This window comes from Amblyomma mixtum, chromosome 1, assembly GCF_055824585.1.
Source record: "Amblyomma mixtum isolate Tamu chromosome 1, ASM5582458v1, whole genome shotgun sequence".
In the NCBI taxonomy this organism is placed as follows: Eukaryota; Metazoa; Arthropoda; class Arachnida; order Ixodida; family Ixodidae; genus Amblyomma; species Amblyomma mixtum.
Window position 1 is genome coordinate 35609442 of NC_143012.1, and position 13913 is coordinate 35623354.

At 49.6% G+C, this 13913-nt stretch overlaps 2 protein-coding genes across 5 annotated transcripts in view; one reads left to right on the forward strand and one right to left on the reverse strand.

Annotated features, from left to right (window-relative positions):
- Positions 1-13913, reverse strand: part of LOC149366001 (BBSome complex member BBS2-like) — a 36654-nt gene that overhangs the window by 18758 nt on the left and 3983 nt on the right. For 3 of the 4 annotated variants that reach the window (XM_089547498.1, XM_089547508.1, XM_089547489.1), the window contains exons 2-10: positions 12984-13208; positions 11003-11128; positions 9566-9628; positions 8581-8763; positions 7425-7511; positions 5457-5592; positions 4445-4542; positions 3390-3482; positions 260-316 (exon numbers count right to left, since the gene is read on the reverse strand). In XM_089547498.1, coding sequence (XP_089403624.1) covers positions 260-316; positions 3390-3482; positions 4445-4542; positions 5457-5592; positions 7425-7511; positions 8581-8763; positions 9566-9628; positions 11003-11128; positions 12984-13208 — 1068 coding nt within the window. The remainder of the gene's footprint in view (positions 1-259; positions 317-3389; positions 3483-4444; positions 4543-5456; positions 5593-7424; positions 7512-8580; positions 8764-9565; positions 9629-11002; positions 11129-12983; positions 13209-13913) is intronic. The other variant, XM_089547501.1, reaches the window with a different exon arrangement.
- LOC149366002 (sodium-dependent glucose transporter 1A-like) overlaps positions 1-13913 on the forward strand; it is a 71885-nt gene that overhangs the window by 8529 nt on the left and 49443 nt on the right. The gene's annotated exons all lie outside the window — the stretch shown is intronic.

A 13913-nucleotide genomic window follows, 5' to 3' on the forward strand; every position in this document is an offset into this window, starting at 1 on the left:
ATTGGAACTAGTCAGTATGTCCTCGAGCGCCTTTTCCAATCGCATCGCTTGAAAAGGACGCTTTAAGCTCCGGTTCGACTTCGGCTGCCAAGAGAGCTGTGACAGGCTTAGTTTCTGGACAGGCTTATAAGTCAATGTAGGTCCCAGGGACAGTGCTTATGCCGGCTGGATTCTTAGTTTGTACACACACGAGAAATATATTAAGGCTGTTTAGTGCTGGTGATCTATCTCGAATGAGGGGCCATTCACTGGTGCTCACCGGGACGCCGTCCGAGCCCGAGTTGATGGCGAGGAGCGTCTTCAGCTGCGTGTTGGCCTGCGCAGTATAAAGCGGCCGCCTTCGTTAATTCAGAATGCAGATACAGTTATTTCCTTCATTTTTGAAAAATAGTTTTTAAAATGAGTGATGAAAACTTGATGAGAAATGAGGGCCTCATATCAGTCAAACAATTATCAGCCGAATCCGGGCGTAGCCCGGAATATCCTACTGCGTGGAATGCATTAGGATATTCCTTAACACAGTGGGTTATCTTTTTCACTCTTTTCTGTGCGCTTGTCGTAAGCGTCCTCTCTTTATCGTTTTCTATTGCTTGCTCCTCACCTTCGTCCTCCAAACTCACCTGGATGACATCGATGACAATCACCTGGATGACATCGATGACATATCCTTCGTGTATAGTGTACACTTCGGCCATTAATGTATTAACGTACGCTTATAAAAGACAGGGGATCTATTGTAGGCAAACCTGGGTGCACAACTGTAGTGGTGGGACGGACAGACGGACAAAATGTGCGGTCACGAGTTAGTGAAAATGTTTACGTCCAACATATTTCATGCATTAAAATGAACACTAATATGCTTAAACAATTAACCAGAACACAGCGCTTTCGTTTACTGAAGTGAACGCTGAGCAAGCTTGCGGTAGCGTGAACCATCGGCGCAAAGAGCACTTGTTTTGTCTTGTTAATGCAGACAGACAGGTCGTATACTCTGGAACAAATTTCTGCGGCTAGGCGGTGAAAGCTACGAGCGAGCTCAAGGAAACGCGATCTCAGCTTGTGTGGTCGATTGGAGTGGACTTGAGAGAAACACGCTTGAGGAAGCTACAGCCTATCGCTCGTAGTTATTGTTAGGTAACAGCGAACAGAATGGGTAATTGCAGCATGAGTAACATGTGTTGCTCCAATACTGCAACTGTTGTAAGCTGCAAATGTTGACCCTCCATGAGTAGTATGGACAGCGAAACGGATGCTCGACAGCTGATCAAGTTACTAGAAAAATGGGTATACGTATTTAAAAAAAATATGAAAAAATTGCTATACTAAGGAGATTTTCGGAGACAGTCACTGTCATGGGAGGATGTTTTTACGGTTCTCAGGAAGCCGTTTTCCGTGCTTGTACGTAATTACACGGGTCCATACTCAAGCCTGAGAGAAGCAAAAAGGGTACAGGGGACAGTCTTTTTTGGACAGAGTTACTACAACTATTAGTCCCTCAAGGAATAACCATTACTCCCTTAGAAAATTAATGTGACAGCCACAGTTACTCTCTCCATGGACTGACGGTTGTTTTGGAGGAACTTCTGGCGGAATAAGTGTCAGAGTAAGTCCCATTTTACTCTTCTTTTTTTTTTTTTTTTTACTCAGAGCGCGTCAGTTTTTCTATCATAAAAAAGATGCTCGTCTGGGCTATTCATTTTTTGAAATACATTCGTGCACAGAGCTGTATACCGCGGGTAATTTCGACCATCCGACCTTCTTTAACAAGCGTGAGTCAAACACCGTTTGGGTGATGCAAGAGCACTTGTACGCCGCACGTTATAACCTCGAAGTGTTTTCCATACGTTGCTTGTCCCGCTTGTTTGCGGTGACAAAAACCTCTGGTATGAGGCGCTTGAGATACTTATCGCGGACACTGGCGAGCTTTATCTGACAACGCCGTTGCTCGCACATGTTGTGTGTGCTGAGAGGAGTGCGCCTCATTGTGCGCTGCATGTGCAACGAAGTCTGTGTCCGGCTGCAGCCCTAAGTGCTTCGAAGAGGCATCGTTGTGCTTCGTACAAAAGAAAAGGTGTCGCCGGAGAGAGGGGCTGCTCGATCTATATCGATGTTGCTTCTCGTAGTAATAGTGTTGTTTTGCACATAGTGTTAGTTCGTTAAAACGAGAACCCCATTTGAAAAATGCGACAAAGCTTGAGCCAAAATACGACAAAACATTTTGTCGTCCTGTCGTGACGACAAAACTTTCTGTAGTCACGACAGAACTGGCTCTGTCGTACGACAGGGGACCGGACAATACTACAGAAAATCCGTTGTAACGGCAGAAAACTTCCTGCTGTGTTATTTCGACCTTGGCAACCCTATATCCTGTGCTGGCGAGCGTGAATGCTAAGATCGAACTCTCGGTGTCCTCGCATGTACGGACGCATTAGAATAAAATAACTGACTAGCACTTACTTTAGCCACTGTAATTAGTTGGATTCGAATAAAAAGTTTAAAGTGGCCGCAGCTGATGTTAATTAAAGTGAGTTAATTAAATATCTATGGAAGAGGCCTTTGTCCTGCAGCTTACGTAGTTAGGTTGATGGTGGTGATGATTAATTGCTTTGCAAACTCTGATTTATGGTTTGGAACTCAAGCCGGTTACTCAACCATCTATGTCGCCAATCCTGAAGCACAATGCCCTTCTCCCAGAGTTCATCATCTATCATATTCCAAAAATCAGAACAAAACAATTGTGTTGTTGGCGAGTCGCTTACCATTCACGGTAAAATTACTTTCGTCCATGGCATTTATGCCTCTTTTTCTCTTCCTTTTCCTTCATTCCTTTCTTCAAGCCGCGGTTCAGGTGTGCACGGAGACTGAGACAGTTACTGCGCCTTTCCTTTCCTGATAACTGATTATTATTTATGGCTTTAATTCAGAATACACACAGGTAGGCATTTATACTCGTTATAACGAAGTTGAAGGGGACGGCGATTACTTCATTACAGCCCGTCTTGACCTAGCTTCCTAGAGGAATCGTCACCTCTTCGTTATATCCATCATTTCGTTACAAACCGTGTCGTTATAACGAGTTTCGACTGTACCTACATGCACGAATGCATACTTGCGCGTGTACACATATATGCGCGCAAATACATGCGCCAACAAAAGCGGATGCGCAAAGGAGACCTCACACTGAGCAATGCAGCCTTAACACCCATGTGCGAACTGCACAGCGCACTAGATAATTTCAGGTTGCACGCCTTGGCTGCGAGAGAACTGAGCTTTTTTGCTGTGGCGTCGATGGTCCGCAACCTTTTGCTCTTGCCTGTACATGCTTACAGACATATTAGGTGCGTACATGCGTGGCTTGCTGATACGATATAGCGATGTCGCGCTCTCACCGGTATGGAGCCGTAGCGTTGGTCCGTGGCTGTTCCAACTGCCGCCGCCCCCTTGGCGTTGGCCTCGTAGTTCCGCATCTCCAGCAGCAGCATCTGCGCATGCGCGTTTGCTCGGTGAACCTCATTCCTACAACGCCGTTAGCGCCACAGCCTTTGTCACGATGCATGAATGTTGACAATGCTATGATATCGATACGACATGTGGGGTTCAACATCCTTTAGTGACACGTGGGCTATGGGAACGCCGTATGGTGGAGGGCTCCGGATTGATTTCGACCACCGGAGTTCTTCAACGAGCTCTAACGCAGCACAGCGCATGGGGGCCTCTTGTATGCTGCCACCGCGTCAGGATTTAAGCTCGGGACCCTGGACTCAGCAGCCGATCGCCAAGGGCACTGAGACTCACCACCTATACGGACATACTCCAGCACTATATACCGGCTCGAAAGATGCTTCTATCCTTCCGTACACCGTGATCTAACAAGAAGCGAGGCCGTCCAATGGCGCAAACTACAAACTGGCAGTTTTCCAAACCCCCTCTTATACAGCAGGATCTTTCCGCAACAGATAGACCCCATGTGCAAACACTGCTCAACTCCGGCCACTCCCATACACATGGTGTGGACTTGTACACATTACAACACAAACAACTCAAACACCCCAGAGACGTGGGAGTCTCTCCTGCGTACTTCCGAACCGGCAGACCAACGCCGGCTTATCCAGCGCGTGGTGGAGGCCGCGACATCCAAGGGATCCCCGCCGACCTCCTCTAAGCCAGCGCAACCGGTCCTTGGACTGGTCCCCTGTTTTCGGGCGTAATAAAAGAGACCACCACCACCACCACCGCGGCAGTTTGCTATCGTTGAATCTTAGAGTTAGCGTCACTCCTGACAGTGTACGCGTCATATTTCAACTATGTAGCATAGGGACTTCCAAACAATAAAAGCGTTAAACAGTAACGACGTTAGCGTCAGGTTTTAATAGCGTTAGCAAAGACGAATTAGTGGGAAAGACGACGCGACCCCGTTACAAGGCTTCCCGTCGCGCACACTCGCCTGCTTCTTGTGACTGAGCTCCCGCACGGTGTCCTGCTCGAACGTGGCGTCCGCCAGTTGCTGCCGCAGTTCGGTGGTCGTCGGCAGGTAGCCCCGGACTGCGCCCACAAGATACACGCGCAGTACGGTCATTGCCTTGCCCTAGAAACTCTGTGATCATACCAGTTTCGAAACTTCCCACTAAACCCGAGCATCAAACCCCGCAAACTGGTTATGGGCAATGGGCGGGCTTCGAGTCCGAGTTTCAGATCTATAGACTATAGTCGGATATAAAGCGATATATGCCCCTGAAATTGAGGCCCTCGAGCCAATGCCGTCGAACAATTTTCATGATGACGTGGCTAATACCTTTGTACCTGATAGCGTGACATCACAGGGGGGGCAGATGAAAGGGGATTGACCATCGCGATGTACAGTCGGGGATAAAAGTCTCCGGACCACGTGTTCCTCTAACGGAGCCGATAGCTCTGCTAATAGTCAGCGGCTGGAGACCACACTTGTGGAGGTAAAAGTTAAATTTTTGTTCTTTCATCTCCACAAGTGCGGTCTCCAGCCGCTGTCTGATAGTAGAGCTACAAGCTTCGTTTGAGGAACACGTGGTCCGGGGACTTTTGGCCCCGACTGTACCATCATCTCTGTCTGCAGGACTGTGGCCAACAGCCTTTGTTTGGCAAGGGTCGATACAAATTGAGAAACTCGCGGCTTCAACGAGCATTAAAACATGCTTCACAATGATTAATGATGCGCAGGAATAATGGTCCTCAGTTTCAGTTTCATGGCAATACCGGTCGTCGTAGCATCGATTAGAGTAACACAGCTGAAAAAAACGATGTTGCCAGATGAGTGTGCCATGAATTTGGAGCGCACGAGGAAGAGCAGTAGGGAATCAACAGGCATTGCCATAATGAATGCCACTAGGGCTGAGCAAAAATTCGAGAGGGTGCGCCTTGGAGTCTGTATGCCGCTTTTGCTCTAGACTCTGCATATGAATTCTGTTTACAATGGGACATACCTTCTCCGTTGACGGAGCACACGATGAGCTCCTCGCGGCCGTCGTGGCAATAATCGGCCTGCACGATGCCCGCCACGCCGTGTGCGAAGCTGTCACGGAACACAACCTCGCCCGTCAGCAGGTTACGGGCATCCACCTGCGTGAGGCGAAGATAGGGTCAGCTGTGACTTTTTATTCAGCGCGCTAATTTAAGACACACGGTGGGAATCATTACAACCGGGCCGCAATAGGACTCCGATAGTGTAGGGCGAAATATTGGTACGACGCAGAGACAAAACAACTATACTTTTCATTCTTCCTGTAGTGAGAAGTACAACACAACTCAGCACAACTGCTCAGCACAACGCAACACGGCTCAGCACAACACAACACACCGTACCACACCACACAACACAATACAGCACACCACACCAGACCACACAGCACAATACACCACACCGCACCAGACCATACAGCACAACACAATACAGCACACTACACCACACCAGACCACCCAGCACAACGCAATACACCACACCAGACCGCAGAGCACAATACAACACAACACACCGCACCACACCAAACAGCACAACACAGTGCACCACACCACACAACATAATACACCACAGCACAACACAATACACTACACTAGACTACGCACTACAACACAATGCACCACAAGGCAACACAACACAAAAGTATAGAATACGTTTCATTGTAAAGGGAACAGGCACGCGAGTCAGGCCGGTCAAAAACTTAAAGAGCTCGCCTGGCAGTGCCTGGCAGTCAGTGGAGAGAAAAATGAGCACGAACTGTTATCCGAAATGGAATTAGAATTAAGAAAATAAGATACAGCCAGTCAGAACTCGAAAGCTCTGAATTAAGTCACGTATATAGTGACACAGATAGCTATACCATACGTCTTCCCTCTCCGTCCTCATATAACGCCCCCACCTCCTGGTCCTCCGGGGTAGTACTGTCATTCGCCGGCATGTGCATGCGGGGCTTTTGGGGTCATCGTAACTAAAGCGACCGCGGCGGTATTTAAACAGGAAGAATTTGCATACGCATCCTGCTGGGAAACACATTGTTATTCACTCGAGGGACTCGTGGGGGACGAGCTCAGTTAGAGATTAATAATACAATATGCGAAGTATCTTAAAAATTCATAGAATCAAACGAACAGCCAAACATACGAGAACATGATCTTAGGGCAAGCACTGAGCATGTGCCCTGACCTGTGAAACCTTACGACAGTGTACTGGGACGTGAAAGCCAGACTGTGGGCGCTCTCTAACATGCTTAAGGTGTCAGATGCGTAAACAACCCATCCTTTGCCATACGTGTGCCTGCTACAGCAGAAAGAGAGAGAGAGAGAGAGAGAGAGAGCTCGTTAATGAAAAACATAGATTTTAGCTGGCGTGAATATTCGCTTATATGCCAGTCTTCGTAGGGGAGAGAATATAGGAGTAAAGATGGAAGAAGTGTGCTTGAAAAGAGTGCGGTCACTGAAGAGGGTTGCAGCGTAATAGGTAACTGCACGTTGGCTTCTCTGGATGAGACCGAAGTCAAACTATGTGCATGTACAGCGGGGTGATCAAGTGTTCGGGCAATGTAGAGTTTGTCTAAAATACCAATAGCGTCTAAATGGGCAAATAAGTGCATCATTGCACGTCGCTGCTCTCTGTAGCGACGTAAAGGACCTTATGTAAAGTCCTCTGTGAGTGGCACTTGGGTGACGGACTGCACGCATTGTACATATTGCGCAGAGCACAAGCAATAACGTGAGGGGTCCCTTGCTGGCACTACCATTATCGCTCGCGTGCTTCTGCATGCGGGTTGTGTCTCCTTGCTGGAATGATATGGGATTGCCAGCCCGTTCGTTTGAAATGTATGTGTGCCCGGTTCAATAGGATTCTGAACCACACTTGGTGCAATGTCTGAGCGACTACTACCAGCCATAGAGGAACGAGAAGATGTGAGGCGTACCTTGCCGTTGCTCCAGCCCGTGATGAGTTCTGGCTGTCCGTCGCCGTCGATGTCGTACCCGTGCAAGCACACGGCGTGGTTCTTGGACTGCGCAAGAAAGCAGCAATTCGCTCGAGCAGAGCAGAGGAGACCGCACTGCATGCAGGAGCTATATATCTTGGATGACTCGCTCAGCGAGGCATGCCCGGTGAGATACATATCGTAGCGACCGGACAAAACGAACGAGACGCCACCTAGCTGCGGTGCGCGTGATCTCTGATTGATAAGTGAATGTAGTTGTAACAACGTAATGAAGAGAAAGCCTGCCGGACATGCCTGGAAATAAATTAAATTAGCTTTTAGCAAAGGAAATTAAGGCTCAGTAAATGTCTTGTGTCCCGGCGGACACCTTAACTGCGCCGTAGTGGATTTAGTGTTTTTTTAGAAAACGAAATGGCAAAGTAACTCCATCACTTCTCGGTGGACACCTCAACCGCACCGTGAGGGAAGGGAGAAAGGTAGGGAGAGAAAGAGGAAAAATTGGAGAGGACACCTAAGCTCCGCCCTAAAGGTTTGACACGATAGCGCAGTGCGTTAGGCATTCCATCCTGAGCAGTTTGACACATTTGAACACATTTTCATTTTTTCAATTGTTTTACTTAATTTATTGATCATTAGCACCATCAAGCATTGGCTTTTCATTCTGAGCATTTTGAAACCTTTGATTCCCCTCTTTTTTCAAATTTTAAATTTTTTTCATTTGTTTAATTAATCAACTAATTGCAATGATTTCAATAACTCCTCATCGCCTATCACACACTAATAAATCTTCAATCACGAGCCACAAACACAAATACTATGATACGATTTTTTTACGGAGCCACCGATTATCTCCGACACGCGGTGCCGACTATTATACTACGCCGACGGCTTTTCGACCAAACGAGCTCTATACGCTAACGCATAAAGGAGAAAGATGTGCCGTAGTGGAGGGCTCCGGATAATTTCGACCACCTGGGGATCTTTAACGTGCACTCACATCGCACAGCACACTTGCGTCTTTTGCATTTAATTTTCATCGAAACGCGGCCGCTGGGGTCGGGATTCGCGTTTCGAGGGAGGTGGCGACACAGCAAAAGCTTCGGCAGAGACGTCATAGAAGGGAGGTCTCTCTCGCCTTGATCCTCCAGATGCGCTCGGTGCCCCGGTACACCCCGATGGTGCCGTTGGCGAGCGCGTAGGCGAAGCACTCCTGCGTCAGCGGGCACAGCGCCGTGATGGCCTCCGTCTCGGTGATCTCGGCCACGATGACGTCGTCGCGGAACACCCGGATGTCGAAGTCCTCCGACCCCACCAGGAGCTGCGCAAACACGGCTTCGAACAGGCCTTTCCATGGTGGTCACCAGGCACATAGGTTTATTGGTTTATTGGGGTTTAACGTCCCAAAGCGACTCAGTGACTATGGGGCACATAGGTTCCGTACTCTCATCGGATCGGAAACATAACGGGCTTCCTCCTTGGAATTATTGATCACATTGCAGAATACGCCTATAAGGGAGTAAAAATGTAGTAAGCTATCTTCTAGCGCACTCTCTTTTATAAAGAGAGTAAGTGGACAACTTTACTCCCTTTGTACTCCTTTCTGTTCAGAGTGCATAGTGCAGTGCAGATCAGCACGGTTACTTGAACTGTCTTCCCTGCCATTCCCTTAGTTGTTTTGCAGGACAAAACCGTCAACACATTGGAGGTTGCTGAGGTATCCACCGTTAATTGTTACATAATAGTGAATATATTGTGTCCCCCTACCGGACAAACTTTTTAACTGGTATTTTCTCTCTTATTTTATGGGAGGCTAGGGTCGCTGTGCAGTCTTAGCAGTCTTAGATCATACTGTCTAACAACCGAGCGCTTGGCTGTACCATGTCTTGATTACACAGCACTTGCCTGACCAGCGATGTTATCACTGAATCAAATGCTTTTACGTAGCCCACGGCGGCCAAACAGAGACACACTGTATTCTGCGGATTTTTCTGTATTCTTAGTGACGAGTGTGATCCATTGTCAACTAACGCATCCAGATATTGTGAACTGGTTGCGAACATTTTCGTCATCCGCGTCGTTCATTGCGGGACGTCAGATTCGCTGCGAGAAAGAATGCGCACCTCGTTGAGTCCGTCCTTGTTGTAGTCGTAGAGAGCGAGCGCCCTCACGTTGTCTCCGGTCACCTGCGGAAAGGAAATGAGAAAACGCTGCTATGACACCTCTAAGAGGGAGGGCGCACTTATACAAAGGATTAGCCTCTTTGCGCAGTGTACTGCGCAGCGACCAGAAGGGTCTTTAAAAATTTAGGTTTCGTCCCGCTTCCTGACAAATATTAAGGCGAAAGCCTTTAATGGCTCATGCTCGTGGTGTACGTCCGTGCGCTGGAATTGTGCCAACTGTGGCCTCTCGTCCACGGAGCGGAGCAAATTTCTTCCCCTTCTGAGCAACCGGTGCGCCGGTGGGGGGCGCAGCTGTGCATAGCAACCGTGACGTCATACAGTATCGGTAGAACGAGTGCGCGCACGTTGGCGGTGGCAGCCACACCGTCGCTCCTTCGCCAGACGTCTCGTTGCAGTCGAGTGAGTGAGACGCATGGCTCCGAAGCGGCCCAGTGATTCCGCGCCAAGCGGCTCGGGGAAGCGGCAATGGGTTGACCACAAGGCTTTCGCCAAGCACACTTTAGGATTTCCAAAGCGTCTTCGGTAATTTTTCGCATTTAGTATCAAGCACCAGTTCATGGCTCTTGGAAGGAAAGCTTTGAGTTTCTGCGGACTGTATCATGTTAATAGATCGGCTTGGTCGTTGTTGACGGTTGTTGCCAAGTGCGTGCTAGTCTGGTGCACCTGATGTATTGTATGTGGACTTACGCAGAATGTATATGAGAAATCATTGGTGAGAAGCACTCTAAGAATAATAAAGCTGTTCTATTTTCGTCAGTAAAACTACGAAAACAGCTAGTTTACACGATATCCTGATCGAGTAGAAATTATGTCAGAGTTCATCCAGGAAAAATTTAAACCTGCGAATCAAACGACGTCTCAAAGATATCCTTGCATGAAATAACGCGGCAAATAAAATCGCATCACAAATACGTAAGACGATTGTGGTGGGGAAAGTCATTGCAGTCGCCGATGAGTGAGGCGCCTTGCGCGGGCTGTCCAGTGTGCCAGTTACAATATTCACTTAAACGGGGGCGCCGAAAGCCAGTGGTGTCCATTGAGTGCCTCTTTCGCAACTACCAGAGCTGCTCAAGTGTTGCTGCACATGCTAAAATTATATTAATTCTATGTCGTACTGTGTTGGCCAAATGTTTAGAGGAATCCTCCAAGGTGGAGTAGATTGGTAATAAGGGGTAATTACTCATTGGCATCCACCCAAGCGTAGCTGTACGGCTGCAAAGGAAAGTTATACAGCTTTCTCAGAAACTTCGTCGTTAAAGAAAAATTCTTCTTGGTCCAGGGTTCGAACCCGGGACCACCGCTTCATCGGAGCAGTCACTCTACCTTTTCTTGGATGCCAATGCCAATGAGTAATTACTACCCTATTATAAGTCGTACCGTCCAAAAGACGTCCTCCCCCTGGTGGTCGAACCCTTGTATGGAGCAGTTTCCGCCGACCAGCACCACGGGGTTCCTCAGGCTACCCAGGTAGCCCGTGGTCACGCTGTTAGCACCGTCTGCCACCTGTAACCACACCAGGGGTATGCAAGGAGCTTGGCGGGATCTGGGCACGCTCGTCACCCAGTCGATGGGTGCCGCGCCAATAAGACTCGAAACCAGCTTCCACAAGACCGCACAGAGACAGCTTCTGAACTCCGAAGCGTGCAAAGCGGTTTCAAAAAGCGCCGGAAAACGGTGAAACTGTCACGATTTGAGCCCGAATTTAGGATAAGCGGGTTACAGCGGTTTTGTGCGGTATCTCACGAATGTCTTCCAATGACCGCCAGACTGCCTACCTGCTTCTACGTTCAGGTCGCCAATGCATCACTTGCACTGCCTCCCGAATTAAGTTTCACTGTAGGCGAGGCTACCCTCTCTAGGGAATTCTGTTTCACGCTCTAATACGTTGCGGACGTAATGCGTATCCTCGCTCTGTCCGGCTTGGTAAAGACTGAGGTCCGGATTATTGCTGCGATAGCGTTAGAATTCTCTTTGGGGGAGAAATGCGTCGTCTGAAACTCCTACCAGGAGCTGCGGGAGGCCCACCTCGTGAACCAATACACGCGGCTCACGCAAACGGCTCCTGGGCGCCGCCTGCTAAACCGCTTACACATTCAACACGACTGCACTCCAGAGGAGGCGGAGCGTATCCCAGTACTGTGGCGCCATATGCTCTGGGTCTCCCCGCTCCCCCGTAACATGGACACCGACATGCACGTAAACAGGCGACAAGCGCGGGCTCGGGCTCTTGAGAGACAACACGGCTCCCGACCCGGTGTATATTATGTAGACGTAGCAGGGCCATCGCCCACGGGATTTTACACGGCCGCTGTCGTTCACCAGGAAATGCACGTTGATGGACTCTCTTTTCGAGCACCGAATTCAATGCGAGCCGAGGAAGTAGCGATAGCGCTTGCTGCCGCCCACGCCAATTCGAGAATCATCATTACGGACTCCCGAAAAGCATGTGATCATTACTTGGCAGGGGAGATCTCCCCCTTAGCTGCTTGTATTCTAAGACGGACTGCCACTGATCCAACACCCAAAAGAATCATTTGGGCTCCTGGCCACCAGGGCTTACGAGGTAATGAGGCCGCTGACGCGGCTGCCCGAGCGCTTACTCACCGGGTTCCTCATCCCAGCTCTTCTGGCTCGGAGACTAACCAGCCGCTGCTGCGATTCAGGGAAATATTAACACATTATAGCGACAACCACCGCCTTTTCCCGGCCCCTGCAAAAGGGCTGAGTAAGACGGAGGAGCGAACTTTAAGGCGCCTGCAGACAGGTACTCTACTCTGTCCTGCAATAATAAAACATTACGATCCTAACACGGATGGGCGATACCCACACTGTGGGGAGACCTGTGATATCTTCCACATGGTGTGGGCATGTACTCAAAATCCCCACCTTCCCCCTTCCCCTACCCCTTCCAGAGAGGCATGGGAGACTGCCCTCCTCAACTGCTCCTCGCTTGAGTCTCAAAGGGCTCTGGTGAGACGGGCGAGAGACGGGGCCTCGTCATGCGGTGTCCCGGACTAGGGACGCCGACCATGTAGCGGGGCCACTCTGTGGCTCCCAAACTCTTTTTCACAAAATAAAAGTTTTCACCACCACCACCATGAAATTCGTGCAGTGACGTCACCATACTGGATAATTCCCATTGGAAGGAGGGAAGTGACGTCACTTCCGGTAAAGGCACCCACAGCTTATAATGCTGTCGCATTGCTATCACAATGAAATGAAGTGTCCGTGTGAATTTTTTCGTATCCATAGCAGTTACGCATTTAATGAATACGTCACCACGCAAAGAAGCGACGACAGGTGCGCCCTCGCAAAAGGACAATACGCATCGGGTGGTTGGATGTCGTCTGGTACACACCTCCCTGAAGAAAAGGTCGCAGTTGTTCTCCACGTCGTACGCGAGCAGTGATGTCGGCGTGCCAACCAGCAACACGTCCTCCTTGGCGCCCGGCTTGAGGCTGTCGGCCGCCACACAGCTCACCGTCTGGTTGACGTTCAACAGGGACACATCTCCGCTCGCCGCGCCCTCCCAGCGGTCGCCACTGCGCTGCCGGGCCGCACCTTGGTTGTTGTGCACCAGAACCTGCGTGGCGACCAAACGCGCACCTCTCGCCCCAGCGCCCTCTGGGGAAAAGGCCGCTCTCAAGGCCTAGTTGGCCAGTTGAGGAGCCCCGTGAGGCTTAGCATAGCCAGTGAACTCTTCACGAGTTATGAGCCTATTTAATTCAGTGTCCATAGCATAGAGTGCATGCGACACTGAAGAGCCTCGTGAGAAACGAAACAGCCCTCCTGCATGCTCCTGGCACCCTGCCGGTGTCATAACTCTAGTACAATAAAAACAAAGGTGTTCTGCCGTTCGGCGGCCTATTGCAGCAGTGCCGCGTGTCTGCCACAACGTTGTCAGCGCTAACGCATGCAGCCCACATCTCTCTCCCATCACGCCACGTACAGACCCCGTCAAAAGTATACAGCCCAAGGGGTTTGCTTCTAAACCTTTTAGCTCGGCTCCTTAGCACAGCCCAGCAGTCCAAAGCTTGGCAAAATTGAGGACTCGAGGCCATTTATGGTTCGAGAGATTGCGGTCGCTTAGGATGCATAGCTAGGCACGCTGCAGGCCCCGTAAGCCAACCCCTTGGGCTGTATACTTTTGACGGGGACTGCACATATAAGCGTTTTTCAGGCGTCCTCTGACCCAGGGAGCCAGTTATGCGCTCTTCCTTTCCTTAAAATCATCGAAGTCTAAAATTGTCAACGCCAACGCCAATAACACAATGAACGCCGACGGTCT